Below are 22,747 nucleotides of genomic sequence, written 5' to 3' on the forward strand. Positions count from 1 at the left end.
ACATTGAAAGACATTGCATGCAGTGGAACCTACTATCACTAGATGGCCGACGAGTGGGTCGCCCTAACAGCACTTGGCCCAGAACAGAGGAGAAGTACATCCGTCTCGGAAGGTCCTGGAGGGAGCTGAATCGGATTTCAGTGAACCATGAACGATGGCGACGCCCTACGCGCTAACGCGCTATTCTTCATTAGAGGGTGAATGGCAACCATATTTGAAATAATTAAAAACAATTACACATATACAATCTTTTCTTCAATTTATTTCAGAGCATAGAAACTAAAAAGGCATGTACGTAACAAAACCAATCAAGTCTATTTTTTCTCATAAATACACAACATAGAAAAACAGTTGTACAAAATTTAATTAGATTAAATTTATAACAATAAGAAAAAATCCAATATTGCATTTCTCTTTCTCATCCTAAATCTAAACCTTTTAGGAAACATTGCATTGCGTTTAAAATCAAAAATAGGCTTATGTATTGCGCGGGCCTTTCCCCAGAAAACAGTTAGAACGTCTAAAATCAAAGTCACAACGGCGGAAAACAATACTCTTCAGCATACATATGTGTCTGTGTGGATACACCATATCAAATATTCAACGACATATGTTGCTCTTATCCGCGTCATGTTGCTCCAACTTAGCCAAACCTTCCTTTTTTATAAAGCGCTAATTCCCTAAGAAACTCCTTGGTTAGATCGTACGTTGTGAAACTGATGCCAACCGCGATAGGTCCTTTTATCCAGTTCATGCTCAGGCCTTTGAAAAATCCGTTTTTAATGCCTTCTTCCCTGTTTTAAATGTATGTAAGCATTAATTCGCCATAAGAACTTGAAAATTACAACGTTACCTGTATATTTTTGATAAGGTGGAAATGAGCGTAGAGTATTGTTGATTTTTGTGCTTTATTCCCATTGTTTGCATTCTCCTTCGTACAATATCCAGTGGGTAGCTGGAAGTTTGGCCTGCCAAGCCAGCCAAAGCGCCAAAAGCTAATGATACTAGTGTATGTGGTGTTTTGCTTCCGGTTAACTCTTTTTTTATGAACGAGAAATTAGTAGAGAATTTGAGGAGTCGATTTATGTGTTCATACCATAATATTCTTTTTTCAGGGTTTCGTACGTGAAGAAAGACGTTCCTGCATACGGAATAACTCCTAACACTGTTGCAAAATATCCCCTGTATAAAGTGAGTGGACCCTCTTCTACCCAAATTTTAACGAAAACTTGCCTGAGAGAGCTAAAAAATCCAAAGTAAATAAATCAACTAATAGCGTCAATCGATTCACATACGTATAGCCAGAATATTTATTCGTAACAGCCATTCGAGCTCTCGCTAAATCAAGTGGGTAGGTTAATGATTGCGAAGTCACTCCAGCCAGGGAACCTGCTATATATCGGCGGCCCTTCGTGCTGTTTATGAAATATAAATAACCCAAATTCAGATATATACCTACTTAATTGAGAAAAAAACTTACTCCGTGTTATGTTGATCCACCTTGAGTATTTTCCGCCACTGTTCGTGGGCAGTGAATTGAATGGCTGAGTACGGGATTATTCGAGCCATAGTTGCTGAATTACCGCGCCATAACGCAAAGAATCCCTCGTTTCTATATGTTTTCTCGATAAACGAGATTGCTCCCCGGAATGAGTATGTCGCGTCCTTACTTTAAAGTTTTTTTTTAGAGTTTAATACTTTCTTCCACGTGACATTGGTTACTTACTTAATTTGAAAATTAATTTTCGTCCTATCTAGAGGTGCAATTGTTGTCTTGGCAAGAGCTCCAGCAAAGGCTCCCGCTGCCATACTCGTCAGCACAACATCGACATTGTCTAATTTTTGTGCACTTGATCCTAGAGTAGAAAAATCTACCGATTATGATTGTTTTCTAAAACCTTAATACGAATATTTACCGTAAGATATTTTAGGATCGCTTTCGTTGACATTATGTTGCGGTGGAGAACTCTGTATCACTGGAGAGCTATTTGGTGTTGAAGAAGTGGCTGTAATTGACATAGTGATATTCGGATTTTTCAGTCGGCTCATTTCCATCGACTATGGCTGCTTTTTATCATTTCAAGTTTCCCAAATGTATGCTATGCACCTGCGGAAAGTTGAACTTCATTATTCGCACTCTATCATTCTGGCAATTCATTTGGATTAGTAAGCTTTAATTTTGGCATATATAAATCTTCAATCATTACAAACTGTACTGAATTATCAGTGTTATCATTTATGAAACGCGGAATGATTTAGATTTTTATGATCCCCGCAAAGGTGAATCCATCCAAAACCAAATCGAAAACCTAGATAATTGCCCATTTTGAGATAACATACGGCGAGCGTCAAACGTACACCCCCTGAACGTTAATTGTTCTCGTCTATTATGACTAACTTGGAGAGTTTGATGAAGATACCAGCAGTTTACTACATTCGTTGTTTTAACTGAATAAACAGCGGCAGTTCAATGTATGAATCACTCTGTGGCTGGTTCTAAAGGATGACAATGTTTGCCAAATTGGAAAAAAGATTGTTTTAGTCTATGTAACGGCTTCTTCACTTTGGAACTTCGAATCTACATCATTAAAATTTCGTGATTTGCCACAAAACTTCAAGTTAAGACTCAATCTTATCCAAGATTGCCTTGTTGAAATGAAACAATCAGACAAAAACGAATTCAAATTACATTTCTGATTTCGTTGATGCGTACTGCGATGCCATCATGTTTGGAGTCGTAATGGTTTCACATGATTTCATGGACCGTAGAGCAAAAAAAATCCCCTTACTATTGAGTGATGGCCATTATTAGTTCCGAAAAAATACATCCTAAACCTGTGCGTATAAATTCTTCACAAATAAAGCATTCTTGTTTTGAAGCTTTTTGATTTCGAATAACTAACAATTTCTTTTCTGAAGGCGAAATAAACCCGAAGGTGCCCAAAGTCCAAGTCATTTCGATAGGACAATTATATTCGCAGAATGTTCAACTGCTCGTGATAAATAGTATATGCAGTTGCTCACAAATGTAAGTACGCACCGCAGAAGTGTAAGTTGTCATTGAAGAAAATGTTAGCAAACAATTTTTCGCCACAAAACAAAATGTAATTTATTTAAGTAAGGATTAATAACTACACGAAAAGACTGCTTTTTGATTGCGACAACCCTATTGTTTTTATCAGCATATATCGATATTTCGGAAGCCAGTTGCCCCCTTCTTCAGTGCTTACAATCTAAGTTAAAGATTAACAATTTAATGCTAATGAGTAAAAAGCTGATCATTATTTAAGAAAAAATCGAAGGAAAATCGGGTAAGGCACAAATTTTATGTCACAAAAGTAAGTATGCAAAAAAGTTAAAAATGAATAAATAAAAAAAAATAAAAATGAATTTAGTATTGAATGGAATATCATTTTGATGTTAAAACTGCCTTTGTTCTTGTGAGCATTGACAATTCCAGATTTTTGGGTGCTTTATTATCTATTTTAGGTCACTCTTTTGTTCAAGGTTAATATTATTTGAGCTTTTGTGGAAAACATCCTTTCTAATTTGGCCAAGATGTTGTCATAGATGTTCTATGGGTTTTATATCGTGGCTCCGTAGTGTTTTCAGTTGCCCTGGACTATTCTGGAGTAGCTGTATCAAGTATGAACATTCTTTCTTTATGGAAGCCATCCTTGTTTAGGGGGTATGTACCATTGAATTGTAGGCAGCCATTTTTTGCGTTGCGGTATGAGCCGAAGTTGCTGGTATCGTTCTTTGGGTTACCGTTGGTTTCCTGTATATCTCGAATTCGAGGTTTCCGATATTGTTTGTTACTCGTAGGTCCAAAAATGGTAGAGATACATGTTCTTCCTTTTCTATTGTGAATTGGATATTCGGGTGTATCCTATTGATTTCTGTTAACGTGTTGTCAACCCTCTCCTTTTCAACTATGGCAAACATATCATCGACATATCTGAACCAAATCCTCGGCATTATCCCCTTTTCTTCGATGATTGATTTCACGTATGCCATAAACATTTCCGTCACCAGTGGTGACATTGGGTTGCCCATGGAGATTCCTGCTGTGGTTTTATAGAAATTTTCACGAAATGTCAAAAAATTTCCACCCACACATAGTGATGCCAATTTAGTGTATTCATTCATTCATTCTGTGACGAGGCCAAATTTGGAGCTTGTACGACAAGTGAATAAGCCACACACCTTGGACGCATGGGAGAGCTTAGAAATATTGCGAAAGGATGCGGCAAAATTGATGAACACAGATGGAGGGAATTTTGCATCGAGGCTAATTAAAAAACTCGCTGACAAACATAGGAACCGCACCACCCACTAACTATAGATAATTGATGGCCATCAACCTAAAAGTTATAAGATTATCCCTACCTGCATGTGGACCTTTTCACGTTTTTCTCATTACCTTTGTGAATATTGAATTCTTTTTTGATACTTGCCTATTGTAATATTTTCTCTTTTCTTTACACATACAACTTGAAGTCTATGTAATTGTAATCAAAATTTTTTGCTTGCATTTTTCTATAAGTCAGTCTGAGCTAAACTCCCGAACCGCATATATCGATAACCTATAATATTTCATTTTCGCTTATATTCTATTCTTAGTTTTAAATAAAATAATTGAATTCAACCAATTGTTTTAAAATCTGGTGCCGAAACCCGGGGACGTAAGTCGGAAAAAAAAAAAATAAACATGGACATAACGGAACGAGCGGTTTATCGTGGGCAGTTAACGAAATTAACAAATAGTGCGTCCGAATATTTAAACAGCTCAGATTCCAAAAGTGATAAAACGGAAGACATTGATCTTATTGAAGACGAACTTGTGAGCTTTATCGAACGCATAAATTCAGTTTTGGGTACGTTACGAAAATGCAATGATGAAATTCGACCTTCTATAAAGCTAGAAAATGCCCAGAAAGAATTTGAAACGATTTACGAGTATGAGGATAAAGCCGCGAACATTTTATCGCACCTAAACCAGAGACTTAAACGGTTACGAAAATGCCGCGATAATCTTGACACTTCATCATCATCTAGCCTAAGTATTGAACGAAAAAAGGAGCACACATTTAGCTCTGCTAAATTGCCAAAACTTTCGTTAAAAGTTTTCAGTGGTCAACCACATGAGTGGCTCCCTTTCTGGGAACGCTTTCGTGTAGCGGTTCATGACCGAACGGATTTAACCGGTGCTGATAAATTTTATTATTTATCAAATCATTTGGTTGGCAAGGCGGCAGATACAATTGCTGGTTTTACACCAACAAACGCCAACTATGATTCGGCTGTTTCGTTGTTGCTGGAACAGTATGGAAACGTCGATAAGCTCGTCGATTATACGATGCAGCAGCTGATGAACCTTTCTCGAATAAACTCTCGTCATGACGTGACAAAATTGAGGAAATTATACACAGACATAAGAGCCCATACAAGGTCACTTACCGCACTTAATGTTCCATCGTCACAGTACTCTATAATGCTGAGAAGTTTAATTCTGCATTGTTTGCCTCATGATTTAGTGATCGATTTTCATAGGCTACATCCGAGTAAGCAAGATAAAGCTGCACGTTCAATCGAAGACGAAACTGCATCACTATCGGTGGGTACTAGCGAGCACAGTAGTTGTGGTGGTAATCAGCTAAATGATATTCTGTCATTTATTAAAGAAGAGATCTCCTCTCTCGAAATGGCCGAGCTGACAAATGACCGGAGAACGAGAACATCAAAAGTCGCAAATATATGTAAAACGGCTGCTGGGGTACTCACCACTACGAACATAGCTGAGTTTTGCTGCTTTTGCAAATCAAACAGTCATTTAACGGAAAATTGCAAAACGACGTTATCGCTTGCAGAGAAGAAGACAATTTTGAAAAGCATGGGGTATTGCTTTAAATGCACCAAAAAGGGACACAATGCTAAGCGATGCTTCAATAAACGTGTAAAGTGTTCTCTTTGTGGAAGTAATCATGCTACGTCTATGCACGACCCAACATACCGACCTAAAGCTAAAAATACAACAACAGTAGCACCTTCAACAACAACGGTAGCACCTGCAACAAACTCTTGTGGCTCAACAACAGCATTGTATGCATCAGCTTTACTGCAAACAGAAGAGGTACTTCTTCAAACGGCTACTATTATAGCTTCGAGTAATTCGAGTTCTGTGCCAGTACGAATAATTCTAGATGGTGGCTCGCAGCGTACGTTTGTCAAAGAAAACATTGTAACGAAACTACAACTCGACACACATGATATCGTTAAGCTACGTATTTTACCATTTGGAGATTCGAATAACTCTGAGCCAAAGCTCTTTAAACGCGTTCGAATTAAACTACGTAGTTTACATTCAGAAGAGGCGATCGAAATCCTGGCATAGTCGTGCCAGAAATTTGCTCTACTGCATTCCAGTATGTTCGTAGCACAGAATTGGACATCCTTGGCCTTAAGTTAGCGGATACTTCATATTTAAATGAAACGGAATTCGAAATCGGAATGTTAATAGGGGCCGATATTTACTGGTCCATAGTAAAAGACGACTTCAAAAGAATAACCGACAACCTTGTCGCCATTGACACCATTTTCGGATGGACACTACAAGGACCTATATCGACCCAAGGCACGTCAGTAACATCTACGAATCTCAATGTTGGTGTAATTGAGGACAACTCACTTGAATCTTTAGTTGATCGGATTGAACGATTATGGGTTGTTGACGATATTACATCAAATCATCATAAGCTTCAAGTGGATGATATTATCGAAAAACACATTCGGAAAAATGGCACGCGATATGAAGCATCATTGCTATGGAGAAACGACAAATGCACTATTGATAACAACCGCGGTGGCGCTCTCAAAGGACTTCGACGTTCATTGGTGAAGCTTAGTGAGGATCCGGAAAAGTTAAGGCAATACGATGAAATCATATGGGAGATGATTTCAAGTGGTGTTGCAGAAATTTGCGATGAAGCAGAAAAAACCAACGAACGGACTTATTTTATGCCACATCGACCGGTGTATCGGGAGGAAAGAGAGACCACAAAAATGCGTATTGTGTTTAACGCATCAGCACGATCTGGTGGTAACCCCTCATTAAACGACTTATTGTGGTCAGGACCAAACCTTTTACCAGACATATTAAAAATGATTTTGAACTTCAGGCTTGGCAAACATGGAATTACGGCCGATATCGAACGAGCTTTCTTGCAGATAGAGCTGGCACAAAAGGATCGAAAAGTACATCGTTTTTTCTGGATTTTATCCTTGGATGATTTGCTTTCAATAATCATTCTTCAAATGAATAGGGTAACCTTCGGAGTCACCTGCAGCTTTCATCTGATTGAAGCATTGTTGAAACATTTGGAGGATGAATCAATCAATTTTCCTGAAACCTGTGAACTACTAAAATCGTTTTATGTGGATGACCTAATCGTAAGTGTTGACGATTTTGAAGACGCTGTAAAATTGTTCAACGAAACACGTGAAATATTGTCCAGAGCATCGATGAACATACGTAAATGGAAGTCGAACAACGAGAAACTAAGACAAATTTTCGATACAAATGAAAGCAACAATATTTCAAAACACAAGGTGTTAGGACTCATATGGTTTATGGAAATTGATACCCTTGCAGTGGATCTGCAAAAGCTTTGTCAACAGATATCTTTCGATGTAGTAACGAAACGAACCATTCTTCAAACGTTAGCATCTTTTTATGACCCTTTGGGAATGTTATCACCATTTGTCATAAAAATGAAGCTCATTTTCCAAGAGGCTTGAAAACAAAGTTTGGCATGGGATGAAATTTTACCGGCATCAATGCTGCACGAACGGAAGAAAAGCGTATCCGAAATACATTTACTACGAGCCCTTACGATTTCTCGCTATGTATTCGATTCACCACATCAAGTTGAGAAGCAGCTACATATTTTCGCGGACGCGAGTCCAAAAGCTTACGGATCTGTTGCATACATCAGAAATAGGAATTTGGATGAAACCATCCGCATTTCGTTTTTATATGCAAAAAGTCGACTTGCGCCTATTCGTGACAAACGCATAACACTACCCAAAATGGAACTATGTGCTGATCTGGAAGCCGCAAGGATGCGCTGCTATCTTGTTGAGAAATTAAGAGTGAAATTCGATTCAATATATTTATGGACCGATTCAAAAATTACTTTACTTTATACTGGATTCGTAGCAGTAAATTCCAGAAAGATGTATTCGTTTACAACCGAGTTCAAGAAATTCAGCAACTAACCGCTAACGACAACTGGAATCATTGCCCAGGATCAATCAATCCCGCAGATCTATTGACTCGGGGTGTTTCTGCACAAACTCTACTGAGTTGCGAGACCTGGCTTAACGGACCGTCTTGGTTATACAACAACATTAGTGAGTGGCCCATATCCGACCAAGATTTCGAAACTCCGATGACCGCAGTTGATTTTTGCCTTTTAACTATTCCTCAGTCGACCACTCAATCTGACTGTGCAGTACCTGATAATCCAATACAAATTGAACGATTCAGCAAATACCGGAGGCTTCTTCGTGTTACAGCTTATGGGCTTAGATACGTTGACCTGCTTCGAAAGAGAGTAGGTTTTGACTGCGGATGAACTACGGAGAGCAGAACTGTTCTGGATAAAAAGGGTTCAATTTGAAGTTTTCAAAGAAGAAGTAAATGCTCTTAACAACCGGCAATTGGTTCCTAAGTGTTCGAAGATTTTGTCATTAAACCCCTTTGTCGACGATGACGGAATTTTACGTGTAGGCAGCCGCCTAGGTGAATCGGAGTTGGAATTTGATGAAATGTATCCAGTTATTTTATCGAAGAGCTCACACTTAACGTCTCTTATCATTATCGAAGCTCATGAAAAAACATTTCATCGTGGAACGAATTTTACGCTTGTTTATCTGCGAAAACGATTTGGGGTGATCAAAGCTCGCCAAGCGGTCAAGACTATAATTCATCGCTGTTTACTCTGCAAACGTATGAAAGGTAAGGGAGGAAACCAACCATTCGCACCTCTGGCTAAGAACCGATTGTTAGCCTCGCACCCTTTTGAAATAGTGGGTATCGACTTCGCAGGCCCATTATTTGTTCGCAGTTCCTCCAATGAGAGCAACCGGAAGGCTTACGTATTGCTTATCACTTGTGCGGTCGTACGAGCCGTGCATTTAGAATTGACGCCAGATCTGACCACAGAGTCTTGTGTGCTAGCATTACGGCGATTCTTCGCCAGACGAGGTGTACCAAACGTTATATATTCGGACAATGCAAAAACTTTTAAAAGAACGACATTGGAGTTTCAACAGTTGAGGACGACGATACAATCTGAAACTTTCCACAACTATTTAGCAGAAAACAACGTTAAATGGCGTTTCATTGTGGAAAGAGCTGCCTGGTGGGGCGGTTTTTGGGAGAGATTGGTACGAAGCGTTAAAGATGTTTTAAAAGTAGCGATTCAGCGATCTACGTTAACTTTTGACCAGCTATATACTTACTTAACTGAAGCGGAATTCGTGATTAACGCTCGACCACTTATGTTAGTTATGTTAGTGACAACGAACGCGACCTCTCTCCTTTAACGCCTGCTCATTTTTTGCTCGGCACTTTTCCTTCAAGCTTAACAACAGCTTCGTTTCAAGAAGCCGACAAAAACATTGGAGCTAAGTGGAAGGCACGATTTCGCTTCGCAGATTCATTTTTTAAACGATTTCGGACGGAATATGTTCAATTACTTCGGTCAGCGCATCATGGGCCTACAAAATTCACACGTGAATTGAAAGTCGGCGATGTTGTGATAGTACACGACTCTTCTATTCCACGGCTTTTTTGGAAGCTAGCGACCATTGAAAGGGTATTTGTCGGCCGAGACAACCGAATCCGTTCATGCGAGCTGCGTCTTCAAAATGGAGTTCTCTTGAAGAGATCAATTCAGCATTTATTTCCATTAGAAGTAAATTAATTAATTAACTTGGCGGCGGGAGGATGTTGAATTCTTTTTTGATACTTGCCTATTGTAATATTTTCTCTTTTCTTTACACATACAACTTGAAGTCTATGTAATTGTAATCAAAATTTTTTGCTTGCATTTTTCTATAAGTCAGTCTGAGCTAAACTCCCGAACCTATAATATTTCATTTTCGCTTATATTCTATTCTTAGTTTTAAATAAAATAATTGAATTCAACCAATTGTTTTAAAAGTGAATGTGTACCCACATACGGATCTTTAACTTTTAAACAACTTTTTAGAATCTGTCCCTACAGACCTTTAATTTGTTTTAAACTTCCCAATGATTTAGTAACTTAAGTACTGAGGAAGAGAGTAAGTAGCTCTCTAAATACTTATTTACTAACTATTAAAATATATTGTAGTAGGAGAAAACTACCTAGTTTTATTTTTATTTAGAAGAACTACAAGCATCGGAACGATAACTATTCTAAAACTATTTGTTTATTTATTTATTTAAGTAATTAATTTATCACATGTCAAGCATGGGCTCCTTAGATACTTGTGGAAGTCTGTCTCGGTCATAGTCACCAATGCTATGTCCGGCATGCGTCCGGCGCGGATGACCTTTGCGGATGGCCTTTGCGGATGGCTTGGATTTGACACTTGTCTAATCCGAAGTCCATCCGAACATCATGGCTGTACATGTCTACTATTCGCAACAGACTTTTAAGGTGGTCGTCAGTACCAGCATACAATTTAAAGTCATCTAAGTACATCAAGTGTGTCAGTTCGCACCTAGAACGTAGTTCATACTTTATTGCAAAATCATGCCCTCTAGCATCATTCAGTAGCCATGAAAGGGGATTCAGTACCATGCAAAACCAAAGGGGACTTTGCAACCCCTTGACCGAACTCGGCAGCCCTTCTGCTCCTCGGACAGAATGTTGGTGGTCTCGAGGTACGCATTGACCCTTCCACTATGTTATGAATTTGTACAGGGTTGGTAAGCAAGTAATCGGTCTTGTGTCTGCGGGGTGCACTGTGTCTTTCGTAAGGATAAGGTAGGTAATCCCCGCAGTGAGGAAGGGTGGAAATTCTTCCGGCCGACTCATGACCTGATTTATGCTATGTCCCAACCGACTGTGTACGCTGGTAAATTTCTTATACCAGAAATTCTGCACCCGATCCAGACCTGGGCCCCTCCAGTTTTTCGAGCTGTTTATGGCTCGTCGAACCTTCTTCTTCGGTAACATTCGCAAAAGTCATGCCAGGGGCGTATTGGCATGGCGGGTGCTTTCGGCGGTGATCCACTCAGCATGCTGGGCGGGTAGCCCCCAAAGTCCACCCCAATACTCGTTCGCTTCCGTCACTGAAAACTGCAGTCTGGACGATCTGTTGGGATCCGTTGAGAAATCTTAAAAAGCTGCGCTGGTTTCTCGCGTATGTTGCAATCTGGACACGTGTGGAGTGACTTTCGCCATACCGTCGTGACCGACTGCATACAACAGAAAGTTCCCGCTTTAGTGTGTCCAGAATTTCAACTACGGGTGTTTCGCTGGGGATGGCATTGTTCCGGCAAATTTTCTGCACTTTGTTTTTCACCCGTCTACTAGTATTGCCAGAGCTGAGTTGAGTCAGCCTAGCAATGTAATGCTTTAGTGAGTCCCGCCGTCATTCCAGACGGATTTTCCATAGTGGATCTCTTCGGTTACTCAAACCAATAACGCGAAAACGAATCGTCTTCACCACAATACACACTTGATTGTAGTTGCAGCAGCGACATATCAGCACACGTTGAAATGCAATCTCATCATTGAATTCGTCCCGAACTTCAGCGGAAACCGCAGCTAGACGGTGGAGAAGAGTGCTTCGGCGAGTACTGAAACTGTTGTCTGCAGTGCGGCGTGTTGTTATTGACGCCGCTGCCTCTGCCCCCATCGACTATCGGTCACCAGTCTCGAACACGCTCCCCCTCCTACAGGAGAGAAGTTATTTGATTTCATGACATCAGCTGATGTTATGAGTGCGAAAGTTCGTCAGGCTAAGGAGAAGACCTAAAAAAACATTAGAGTTGATTGGAGACTAGTGGGTGCTAGATGAAGTCCGTGCGACCTCCGTTAGTCTGATTATTGAAGGCAAACAAATTGTAATACATAGATGGAATCCTAGGAAAACGGACGGAACAAAGTTCTTGACAATAAAGTGCAAGTCTTTAGGCAAAGAAGCTTCTAGTGTTTTGAAGAAAAAAATTCGTCTGAATCGGGCATGTGAAACAATAGAAGTGATAACTACTGTGGGCAACCAGAATGTGAAAGAGAAGGTTTGCGGAGTTCTTAGATGGGATGAATCGGTCAAGTCGAAGTTACATCATCTACAAAAGAAACTGAAAGGGGCAAGAACTGCTTTTCTTCGACCATTTCAAAGCACCTGGCATGGATAGCATCCCTCCAGCGATTTTAAAGGTATACAGAAAAAAGCGTGACTTCCAGATCACCTCTTGGCAGAAGGTTAAGGTAGTCTTCACATCGAAGCTGAGAAAGCTTACCATTCAAACCCAAAGAACTTCAGACAAATCATCTTAGCATCAACGGCCCTTGCTTTTCACTTTAACTTTCTAATGAAATGAAATATCTGGGGGTTATTTTAGGTAAGAAGCTTCTCTCAAAAATGTAGGGGGGAAGGTGAAACGAGCAGTCACACTTTATGGGTCCTGCAGCCTGATCTTTGCCTCGATATGAGGACTTAAATCGCATGTTGTAATATGCAATCATTAGGTCGTTGTGCACTTATGCCATCTCTAGTGTGGTGAGTTAAGAGTTAAGAGACAAAAGACTGTAAGTAAGCTTTACTGTAAGGTAGCATCATTGCAAAGAATACCTTAAGACAGTAGAGTAGCTCAGAATAATTCATTTATATCTATGGGACACGGAACTTTGAGACGATCTGAATCAATTTCTACTAAGATGAAGATATAAACTTATTCCCAAACATGGTGAATAATGCAGCGAACCAGAACAATTCGTGGCGGTATATACTGGGGCCTTTTAAATCGGTGCAGAACAGATGTTTGAAGCTGGATTCTACCACTCGGATTAAAACGAACGACTGAAGCAATTCTAAGAGCAGAAACGAGGATGATTGGCGAGCGATTGAACAACAGGTAAATCGCAATCTGAAGGGATAGTCAAGCTGCCCTGATTTGGTTGAGCAGTCCTCCAATCACCTCAAAAATCGCTCAGGAATGTAGAAATTGTGTGAACTCTATCTAGATTCAACACGGTAGAACTGTTCGGAGTACGTAGTCACTGAGGTATAAAGGGAAATCAAATCTCGGATGCCTCAGCAGAAGTGGGAACATTGCTTAATACTGCTATCAAAAACTAGGAACATGCTTACCATAAGGACAGGTGGCGGCCACCTAAATGTCTTTAAACACATCAATATTTTCCTGTCAGAACCAAACAAACATATTTCAAAGTTTATCACGTCGTAGGAAGACTTGCAGAAGTATTATTTGCATTCTGACTGTTCATAATTCGTTAGGTGGACATATGTTCAGAATAGGAATTCTACAAAATGATAAGTATCCATCCGGTAATGAGGAAGTTTAATCCATGGAACGTGAGTGCGGCGCCCATGGACGTATTATACATTAGATTTTTGGCGCTGATGTACTCCAGCTGCATCGGGTAACATCACATCTGGCAACAGAAATCCTGCGGTACGTAAAAAAATCTGGGATATTCTGTTGATGGAGGCGTTGAGTACACTATGACTTGAATCCTCAGAATTTGTGCCTTTCCTACTCATACACACACATACAAAGTCGTTGCTTTTTTCGAGAAAAACTAGAAAGGATGTCAATAGTATGTACACTAAAGCAAAAGTTATGCAAGGTAGGCAAACAGAAACCCCACAAGAGCCATGTGAAATATTTCGAATGTCACAAATTTGGACATTTTTAACGGGATTTTCCAGAACAGAAGAAGGAAGAGGATAAATCATTGGTGACTTTATTAGACAAGCAGACTGAGAGATTTACGTGTTTGTGGACAAATTCGAACGAAAACATTTGCTTCTTAGATATAGGTGCAAGTGAGTCACAAAAAAGAATGGGTCAGGGAATTTGGAAAACTAAATGCGCCGAAGCGGGTGAGAATCGCGAATGATGATACCCTAAAGACGGTCGAGAATCGAAATAATCAACATTTTTGCTTTCAATGGCAATAATTGAATAAGGATAAATTCCTACAGAAAGAGGTGAATTGTATGCTCCTAAACTGCGAAATAATCTATTTTCTCGAACGCATGAAATGGAGTCAGATCACGAAAAATGTGAGTTTCGTTGTAATAGAAATATCGATACAACGGAGGTTCTGATGGAAATCTGTATAACATGAAATTTTAGGTGATCAATCAAAATTAACATCGAAATAGATAAAAGGAATTTCCTTTTGTTGACAGATAACCTTCCGCATTTCGGTTTATTTATTACATAAAACAGAAGTCCCAATGCGTCGACAATTTGAAAATCTCTCTCGAAATCGTAGAGAAACTACAGTAAAGGTTCTTCCAACCGACAATGGAATCGAAGTCATGCGCGCTAAGGTTGCAAAATTTGAAGAAAAAATCGCATCTGAGTATCGAACAATTATTGAAGTATCGTTGACCATGCTGCATGCAAAAGGCATGGATGCAAAGTTTCGAGCAGAGAGTAAATACTTTGTATTCGATGCGAAAAAGTGGAGATAGGTGATATCTTCAAATGAGAAAAAATGTGAACGAAGCGGTTGTTTCTACGATATTCGTTTTCTTTGATCTTCATTCTTTTTTTATGTTATTTTCTCTAACTGTGCTGCAGTTTTTGTGTGAAACAAAATCTTATTAAAATCAATTCAATGTCTGTCTGCCACACCCGATTTACTCAGAAACTGCTGTATTGATTTGCATGAAATTTGGTGCCAACATGTGGTCTGTGTATTTTACTTGCAGCAAGTGGCGCCATTTTGTGTTGAGTTTGCAGGGGGGTGGATAGTTGAGTGGTTAGAGCACTAGGCTGTCATATGGAAGGTCGCGGTTCAAATCTCACTGGTGGCAGTGGGATTTGTATCGTGATTTGACGTCGGATACCAGCCGAATCAGCTGTGAATGAGTGCCTGAGTCAAATCAGGGTAATGATCTCAGGCGAGCGCAATTCTGACCACATTGCCTCGTACAGTGTACTGTAGTGTACCGTTACGGTCTTGAATGAAGTGCTCTAACACATTTCAAGGTCCTGATCCAATATGGATTGTTGCGTCAACGGGCTCCCTATACATGCAAAATGGAGTGTAAATTTTATTTTTCACAGAATCTGGTCAGTTTCGAAACTGATCTTATTTTTTATATTGGGTGAAACATAGGGAAGATAGGGCTCAAAATGTGTTCCCCAAAAAGTAAAGCAGGTCTCGTTCTCAAAATCTACCTAACCGAAAAATCGATTACCATGTTTTAGAAAATTACCAGAAAAATCACACGAACTCATCTGGTATGCTTTACTTCGTGCCAGAAGAACTCGTGCGCTGGGTTCAATTGCTCTACCACGATCCGAAAAGTAAAGTTCGAAGTATGGCGGATGTATCAAAACCGCTTTGTGTCTCTATTCATCAAGGAAGTGCCCTCTCACCACTCCTCTTTGTTCTTGTTATGGACACCGTCACACGCGATATCCAACGTCCAGCGCGCTACATACTGCTTTATGCAGATGATGTTTTCCTAGGATCTCAAAAGCAAAAATGATCTCGAGCAACTTGTTCAAAAATGATCGCCTCATGCAACACGGTCTCAGATTGAATTTAAACAAAACTGAATTTTTGACGATCGATCCCCATGAAACAGACACAATCACTGTCAGCGGCAGTGATCTGTCCAGAACTGAGCGATTTAAATACCTCGGGACAACGCTATCAGCCAATGGAGAACTGCGTTATGAAATTACTTCACGCATTAACGCAACCTGGATGAAGTGGCGTTCCACAACTGGTGTTCTTTGTGATCGACGTATCAACGAACGTCTCAAATCTAAAATTTACCGCAATGTCGTACGTCCAGTCGCTCTCTATGGTTCTGAGTGTTGGCCGACTATAAAAGACAATGAACCGCGTCTTGCGGTAATGGAGACGAAGATGCTTCGTTGGACTAGTGGCGTCACACGTTTAGATCACATCCGAAATGAGGATATCCGCGATCGTTATGGGGTTGCACCGATCGTGGAAAAGTTGCGAGAGAGGCGTCTTCGATGGTATGGTCACGCAATTCGTGCAAACGAGAATTCACTTGCCGAGATTAGTCTGAACATCGAAGTCGATGGTAAACGACCAAAAGGCAGACCTAAACAACGGTGGCTTGATACGTTAGATGGGGATTTGAAAGCCTCGAGATTGCGCCCAGATCAGGCATTCGATAGAGCCAAATGGCGAAGCCAATCACGACGAGCCGACCCCGCTTGTGAACGGGACAAAGGCTGAAGAAAAAGAAGAAAGTTACCAGAAAACCCCCTTAAGCTTATCTCAGAAGTTCAAAATTTGACATCAGCATATGCGATAACATAGGACATAATTCTGATTGAAGGCAATCCGATTATTATTAACAAAGTTACAGAAGGTCAAAGTTTCGGATTTCTGTTAAATTTATGGCACCCTAAGGAGTGTATGACGGCATCATCATATAAAGTGAAATTATATGAACGGCGAGGTCCATGGGGACATTTAGTTTTTGCATATCAATGTCGATTACTCTAGGTGAACATATGTATGTGCTAACCAAGCTTGCGGGTAGTAACCAATATAATGGACATGTGTGTGCTTGGTTACCAACGATTTCTAATTTACGCACATAACATATATATATATATACTTTTGTGCACGGTGTAAAGTGGAAATACGTGAAGAAGCGCCAGATCAATTTAGATGCGCGTTGCGGTAATAGACAAGGTTTGTTTACAGTATTTATGTAGTTGATATAAATGTACGTATGTATAGCTTGGAGTTTGGCAAAATATGACGGATTATTTTGTATTTTTAGCTATGTACGAATGAAAAATCCTGCTCAGAAAGTTTCTCACATAAGATGAACACAAAACCTCAATACCCGAAACTGAGTGCTTCGGATACCCCGGCTTGTTTACATAGTTGTACGTTATGAAATTTGGTCCGGAAATCATTATAAATGGCGCAACAGCCGGTATCCGACCTGCTTTAATAAGAGACTCCAGACATCCCAGTTTTGCACCGAGATCAACTAATCCGATATTCTTACAAGCTGTCAAGCTGGACGATCCTCCCTAATACGGAATAAGTGACCCAATTTTATAAGGAATAACGCAGACAAGACAATAACCTGTGGATAACCAATTTCAGCAAAATCCAATTGGCGCTAAAAACGGTACTTTTAGCTATTTTTACCGGAATCGAGGGTTTTTACGCTCTTCACAAGCCAGAATATGAAAACGTGGAGAGACAATTTGTTGCTGCTAGAAATTTTATCAAGGAGACATCGTCAGTAGGGTCAGAAGTTGCTGATGGTCGTAGTATGAACCATGATAAAATAAAATAAAATGCGTAGCAATAACAATTATCAAGGGCACAAAAATTGTTTAGCGGTAGAGCAAATATTTAGTTGAATATTCGATAACAGATGTCTCGAGTTTGTGTACTTTTCTAACACAGTATTCGCACACCTTTGTGGAATGTTCAGTGAGATATAAAAGGGGATAAATTGACTAAATGTTGTATAATTACCAAAAAAAAATATAGAACGGAGTTCTATTAGTACGTAACGGAAACCAATGATACGTAGACGTGTGGAGATTCTGATTATAGAATTCTCGTGGTTTCGTGTAAAATATATACCGTCAAACGTCTCTAAGTCGAATTATTTTCTAACTCGAACTTTTTTGGCGACTTAGAGAAAAGTCGGGTGAACCCCCTTGTGGAGCAAATGGCTACATCTACGCGCCATCGCTCGGGGTTCGCTTGGGGCGACCCACTCGTCGGCCATCTTTGGAGAGTGGATTCCGCTGCATATCGTAGCTATCGATGCAATTGTCGCCCCTCCTTAATGATCATAAACCAGACCAGCGTACTTCGATGATACTACGCACACAGGTGTCCGCTAAGGCTTGGAACTTCCGAGTGACAATGGGGATCACCTTCCATGTGCTACTCTTATATAGCAATACAGAAAGATCAATAGAGATTTCAGACAAGGCAACGAAAGCGGATCTAACGCGCGAGCGACATCCAGTTCGGTGCCACCGTCGGCAGAAACGACACTTCCGACGCCTTCGCTGCTCTGCCCATTAATATAGGTAGGGCGGATTCGATAACACGTCAGCCTGAAGACCTTGATTTTGTTGCTGTTTATCTTCAGTCCGACTTTACTTGCCTCTATTTCCAAATCCAGAGCTTTTTGACCAAGGTCTATGACTCGGTGAGAAGCCAATTGACGTCATCAGCGTAGTCGAGGTATTTGAAGAAAGATATCATAGTCCATTAAACTCTTCCACGTCATCCGGACAAAGCGCATGAAGCAGAGTTGGGCAAAATCGTAATCACGATTACAACAATAATCAGGAAAAGGGCATGGTTACCTGATTACGTGATACTCATACGTATCGACGAATGTGTAGCAGCAAGGCGAAATGATGAACTGAAAGCACACAAATACTTCCCGAGATTTCGTCAATCTGATTGTTCATTCAATGTCGGCAAGTTGACAGCTTTTGTGCTCGAATAATGTGCCACTAATAATCAAGTGGTGGAAGCTACAGAAATCCACAATCTCCCACAATATCATTACGATCGCCAAGATCGTGCTTCTATCACATGTTGTCAGAGCCCACTTTGGCATTCAGATCACCTATCACGATCACAATGTCACCTTTAGAAAACCTCCCCTGAACTGCTAGTAGTTACTCGTAGAAAGCATCATCCTCCATTATATCGGAAATCTTCGTTGGTGCATAACACTATACAATTGTAATACTTCTTAACCTGGACCGGAATCCTGTAGTCAGAAACCAGCTCCCAGGTCTCTTGCGGTAACCGTCTAAAATAACCTGATCGCGAATCTCCGTCTGCTACCACTCAGCCTTCCAGAGTACAAAAGCACATTGACGAAAAAAATAAGTGGAGTAGTCTCCAGAGTTCATCTGCTACTTAGGTTTAGAGAAAGTGGAGAAAGTGAGCATTCGGGCGGCCCTGGCTACCATTGTCGAGGAATGGACCGATCATAATTCGTTTTCGATAGCCAAAGGTCTTCGACGTGCGGTCAGTCCGTACCCGAGACTTTTTCGACGTTAGCAGCAATGTTCAGAAATTTGTAGGTTGTCAGCCCACAAATTTCTATCCCCTTTAGTCAGCTTTTGAAAAAACCAGTGAAGACTGAGTGTATTCTTGAGCCGCCAACTCACAGGGCACTGTTTTTACAAAACGATAACTAGTCCGAGAACGGCAGTCTCTCATATACGCAGAATAAAAGTAAAAAAATAAGTGTGTGATTTGTCATATCCACAGAGGACCACTATACTAGTGAGTGATTTATTATGTCCACAGATTACTGCTGAACAAAAGAGTAATTTTTAATGTCAGTAGAGGAACTATGACGAAAGTGTAAGCTCTCTATTGTTCTGTTAAGAAAAATGAAATAAAATTTCGCCACATTTCTCATCTAGACTCAACTAATAGAGCTTTAGTAATTATTACTGCAATACACTATATCATGAGCATATGTAATTTTGAAAGCTTAATCAGCAGGAAGCAGGCTGGTTTCCACTCTGGATCATCCCATACTACCTGCAACTAATAGCTAATATCAGAGCGACATGTAATGGCGAAAAATATCACGCACTGCATCGAGAGGAATTTGAAACCGAAAGCGGGCTGAATTTCCTCATGGAGGGATTTAAGGGATAATTGTCTCAACACCAACATCAAATTTTGCAGCTGCCTCGGTACACTCTCTGTGCTGCTCTGAGAGTACTGTCACTCGAAAGCTCCAAGCTTCCATTAACTTATGTCTATGTTGTGTCATCCGAAAGTAGAAGTAGCGGTGGATGGGCTACATATAGAGAAAGGGATACAACCCACGCCATCCTTGGATGACCAGCGAGTGGTTCGCCCTAGAATTACACTTCACAAAAAGTGAACAGCAGACATACAAAAATAGACCCATAGATGCATATATGGGTCTCTTTTCATTTTAATTTGATACCAATTATAACTGCAATAACAATAGGATGTCCATCAAACTTTCCAATATCATGTCCTACTACTATGTATGATGTTGGAAAATTTTACACCCCTGCCGTTTGTAGACGATCGCGAAAGTAGACTCAACTTCCAGTTGGAACCGTGTCCGGCTATAGTACGGATTGACAGCATGTACCGATTTTAACAGTGTTCTGTCATACACAAAGACTTTTTCTTTTTGTTTTAAGTAAAACCTTAAAGAAATGTGAAAATTTAAACTCATGCAATGGTGGCTGCTTTAACGAAATGATACGTCAACCTTTTCAGTAACTGAGATGAGGTATTTTCACAAAGAGTTTGAGACAACCCAAGTTCCTCAACCTTACGTAAGTATAGTCGGTCAAATCGTCTTCTATGTTTTCAACTGAACAGGGTTTCTGAGTATAAAGTCGCAATTGGGTGAAATGATATGATTCATAAACAAGTCTAAAACCGAAAGGTCAGGGCTTCATCTATGAAAGTTTTTATGTATCATTGTGCAAGAATATTTCAGTACAGAGACGTTCCATTAACGCGTAACTCGTAATTTTATGAATTTCGCCAAATTTGGGAATAGCATGCTTTATATTCACCTTTATGATTCTAGGATAGCTTTATGGAGGGTTTTTACTCAATTTCCAAAAATATAATAATATTCTATTATTAACTTTATTTGAGCAGACATCGGTATGGAGGTTATTTCGTGCTCTAGGGATCATATAGGACAGCTTTGTGCATTTTCCAGATTTTTCGGTTGGATGGTTTCTGGGAATGACCCCGTCAAAAAGTCATCCCTTTCCAGCCCGCGTACTCCCCTCTTTGGAACTAATGTCAAAATTTATACGACTTCGGAAAGTTCTAATTGTCCTTTCATTTGATACCTAATATGACTATATTCAGTGGAAAAAGTGTTCACCCTCTTTCGCATTCAATGTAGAATAATCTAACAGTTCTCACCAAATTTTGCATCAGTTGGTACAACCTTTTCCGAGAAAAGTGGGTGTGTCTAGAGACAGACAGACAATGAATCTACTTTAAATTTTGATTTACACAAAACCTTCAAAATGCATACCAAACGGTTAGTACTCAAAAATTAGATCATAGGTTGGCTTGATAATAGCACCTTACCTTATCAGAAACTTCAGTGGACACCCCTGCCTATCTCTCTTAGTGATAAGGTGCCTTATCAGCCTCCCAGGAAAGTATCCAGTTTACTCCGAATTGCTGTCGATCAGCAGCGACAGTGAAGATCGCCGACATCGTTTCCCGACTTCTTATTGGATTTTCTCATTAAATGCATTGTAACGGAGGCGACTGATTTGCCAAAAAACCGCAGATATCCAAATCCGTTGCTGAAGAGTTCAAAGTCCTAACGAATGATATAACTATTTTCAATTTCGTCACGAGGGCAAAGATTGCAGGCAGCTTATAGCTCCGTGAGGGCAAAGATTGAAAGCAATTCATGCCACAATGTTATCAAACACGGCATACCGACCCCATATGGCCGGATATTTCTGCCAAATTATATCATCCGAAGAACCTTGAAAATTTACGCTTCTGGCTCGGAATCAGTCTCCAGAATGCAAAAGCAAACAATATTTGAATTTTAGTCACCACACTAATTCCGTAGCTTGAGGATTATGCAATATGAGCCAAATATTTTGGCCAACTGAGGATCGAATCTCCAAGAATAACGAATATTCCGGGCTGCCTCCAGGTCACGGCACGTGTTGTTTTCCTACGTGCAAAGTGATATGGCATTGATCCAAAATAATACGCAAAGCAAGGTCACGAACGCGTCGCGCACTACAGCTGGGGAAACTTAACAAGACCAAGATTAATGGATACACGATGAATGGGAGACCCTAATAACCAGCGCAACCCGGGGTATGACCAAAATAGACGGTGCCATCTCACTGCCTGATAACGCTGATCGCTTTGGCGCCTCTGCCATAATTCGCATGGACCATTCCTACCCACATTGCGAATTCTTCGCACAAACCGCGAGTTACATAACTCGATATACAAATGAAACCAAGCACTAGACACTACGCGTTCTAAAAGTCTCGATTCGCCACCAATTTTTCACTAAATCCGCATTTGCGTATTATTTATTCGCGATAACACCATGGAAAATACTGGAGCGGGCTCCGGAAACTTACTTGTTCCTTGCATGGCTCTGGACTCCGGCGCATCTGGACTATTCCCAGCGAGTAAAATATAAATCAGTCGCGCGCAGATTAACTGCAGTCGTAGTTTTTATTATTGTCATTCACTTCACAGACGTCCTTTCGGCTACTCACCGACGGATCGACAAATGTTTTGATTACCTCTGTATGCCAAAAGTACAGTTACTGCTGCTATTGATAAGAGAGAAAAGAAGTAATGAACATGACTTGCATTTTGTGTGGAACTGTACTACGTGCAAATGGTCTGTTGACAACTGCCAGTTGGGTTGAGTATAAGACCCCCATACATAGGAGAACTTTGTTGAATGAAAA

The 22,747-nt window shown here is 40.2% G+C and overlaps 4 protein-coding genes across 4 annotated transcripts; 2 read left to right on the forward strand and 2 right to left on the reverse strand.

Annotated features, from left to right (window-relative positions):
• Positions 1-242: 242 nt before the first annotated feature.
• Positions 243-22,598, reverse strand: LOC119651648 (mitochondrial coenzyme A transporter SLC25A42). Its single transcript, XM_038055324.1, has 8 exons — positions 22,409-22,598; positions 1,917-2,107; positions 1,727-1,856; positions 1,481-1,669; positions 1,296-1,415; positions 1,097-1,242; positions 854-1,037; positions 243-794 (listed from the first exon to the last, which is right to left on the reverse strand). The coding sequence occupies exons 2-8, from the start codon at positions 2,053-2,055 to the stop codon at positions 644-646; spliced, it is 1,059 nt and encodes a 352-aa protein (XP_037911252.1). The 5' UTR covers positions 2,056-2,107; positions 22,409-22,598; the 3' UTR covers positions 243-643.
• On the reverse strand, positions 3,682-4,149 carry LOC119652065. Its single transcript, XM_038056003.1, has one exon. The coding sequence runs from the start codon at positions 4,147-4,149 to the stop codon at positions 3,682-3,684; it is 468 nt and encodes a 155-aa protein (XP_037911931.1).
• Positions 4,712-6,394, forward strand: LOC119652066. Its single transcript, XM_038056004.1, has one exon. It carries the CDS (start codon positions 4,712-4,714, stop codon positions 6,392-6,394), a length of 1,683 nt encoding a protein of 560 aa, XP_037911932.1.
• Positions 6,511-7,797, forward strand: LOC119652067. Its single transcript, XM_038056005.1, has one exon. The coding sequence runs from the start codon at positions 6,511-6,513 to the stop codon at positions 7,795-7,797; it is 1,287 nt and encodes a 428-aa protein (XP_037911933.1).
• Positions 22,599-22,747: the final 149 nt, after the last annotated feature.

The sequence above is a fragment of the Hermetia illucens genome, chromosome 3 (assembly GCF_905115235.1).
Source record: "Hermetia illucens chromosome 3, iHerIll2.2.curated.20191125, whole genome shotgun sequence".
NCBI lineage: Eukaryota > Metazoa > Arthropoda > Insecta > Diptera > Stratiomyidae > Hermetia > Hermetia illucens.

Bases quoted from the DNA above. Each gene is read 5' to 3' on its own strand.
- LOC119652066 (XM_038056004.1), top strand. From the start codon at position 4,712: ATGGACATAACGGAACGAGCGGTTTATCGTGGGCAGTTAACGAAATTA.
- LOC119651648 (XM_038055324.1), bottom strand. From the start codon at position 2,055: ATGGAAATGAGCCGACTGAAAAATCCGAATATCACTATGTCAATTACA. The intron at 1,416-1,480 runs GTAAGTTTTTTT...TTTCATAAACAG, and splicing joins GTGGATCAACATAACACGGA to CACGAAGGGCCGCCGATATA. The intron at 1,038-1,096 runs GTATGAACACAT...TCATAAAAAAAG, and splicing joins CCTGAAAAAAGAATATTATG to AGTTAACCGGAAGCAAAACA.
- LOC119652067 (XM_038056005.1), top strand. From the start codon at position 6,511: ATGTTAATAGGGGCCGATATTTACTGGTCCATAGTAAAAGACGACTTC.
- LOC119652065 (XM_038056003.1), bottom strand. From the start codon at position 4,149: ATGAATGAATACACTAAATTGGCATCACTATGTGTGGGTGGAAATTTT.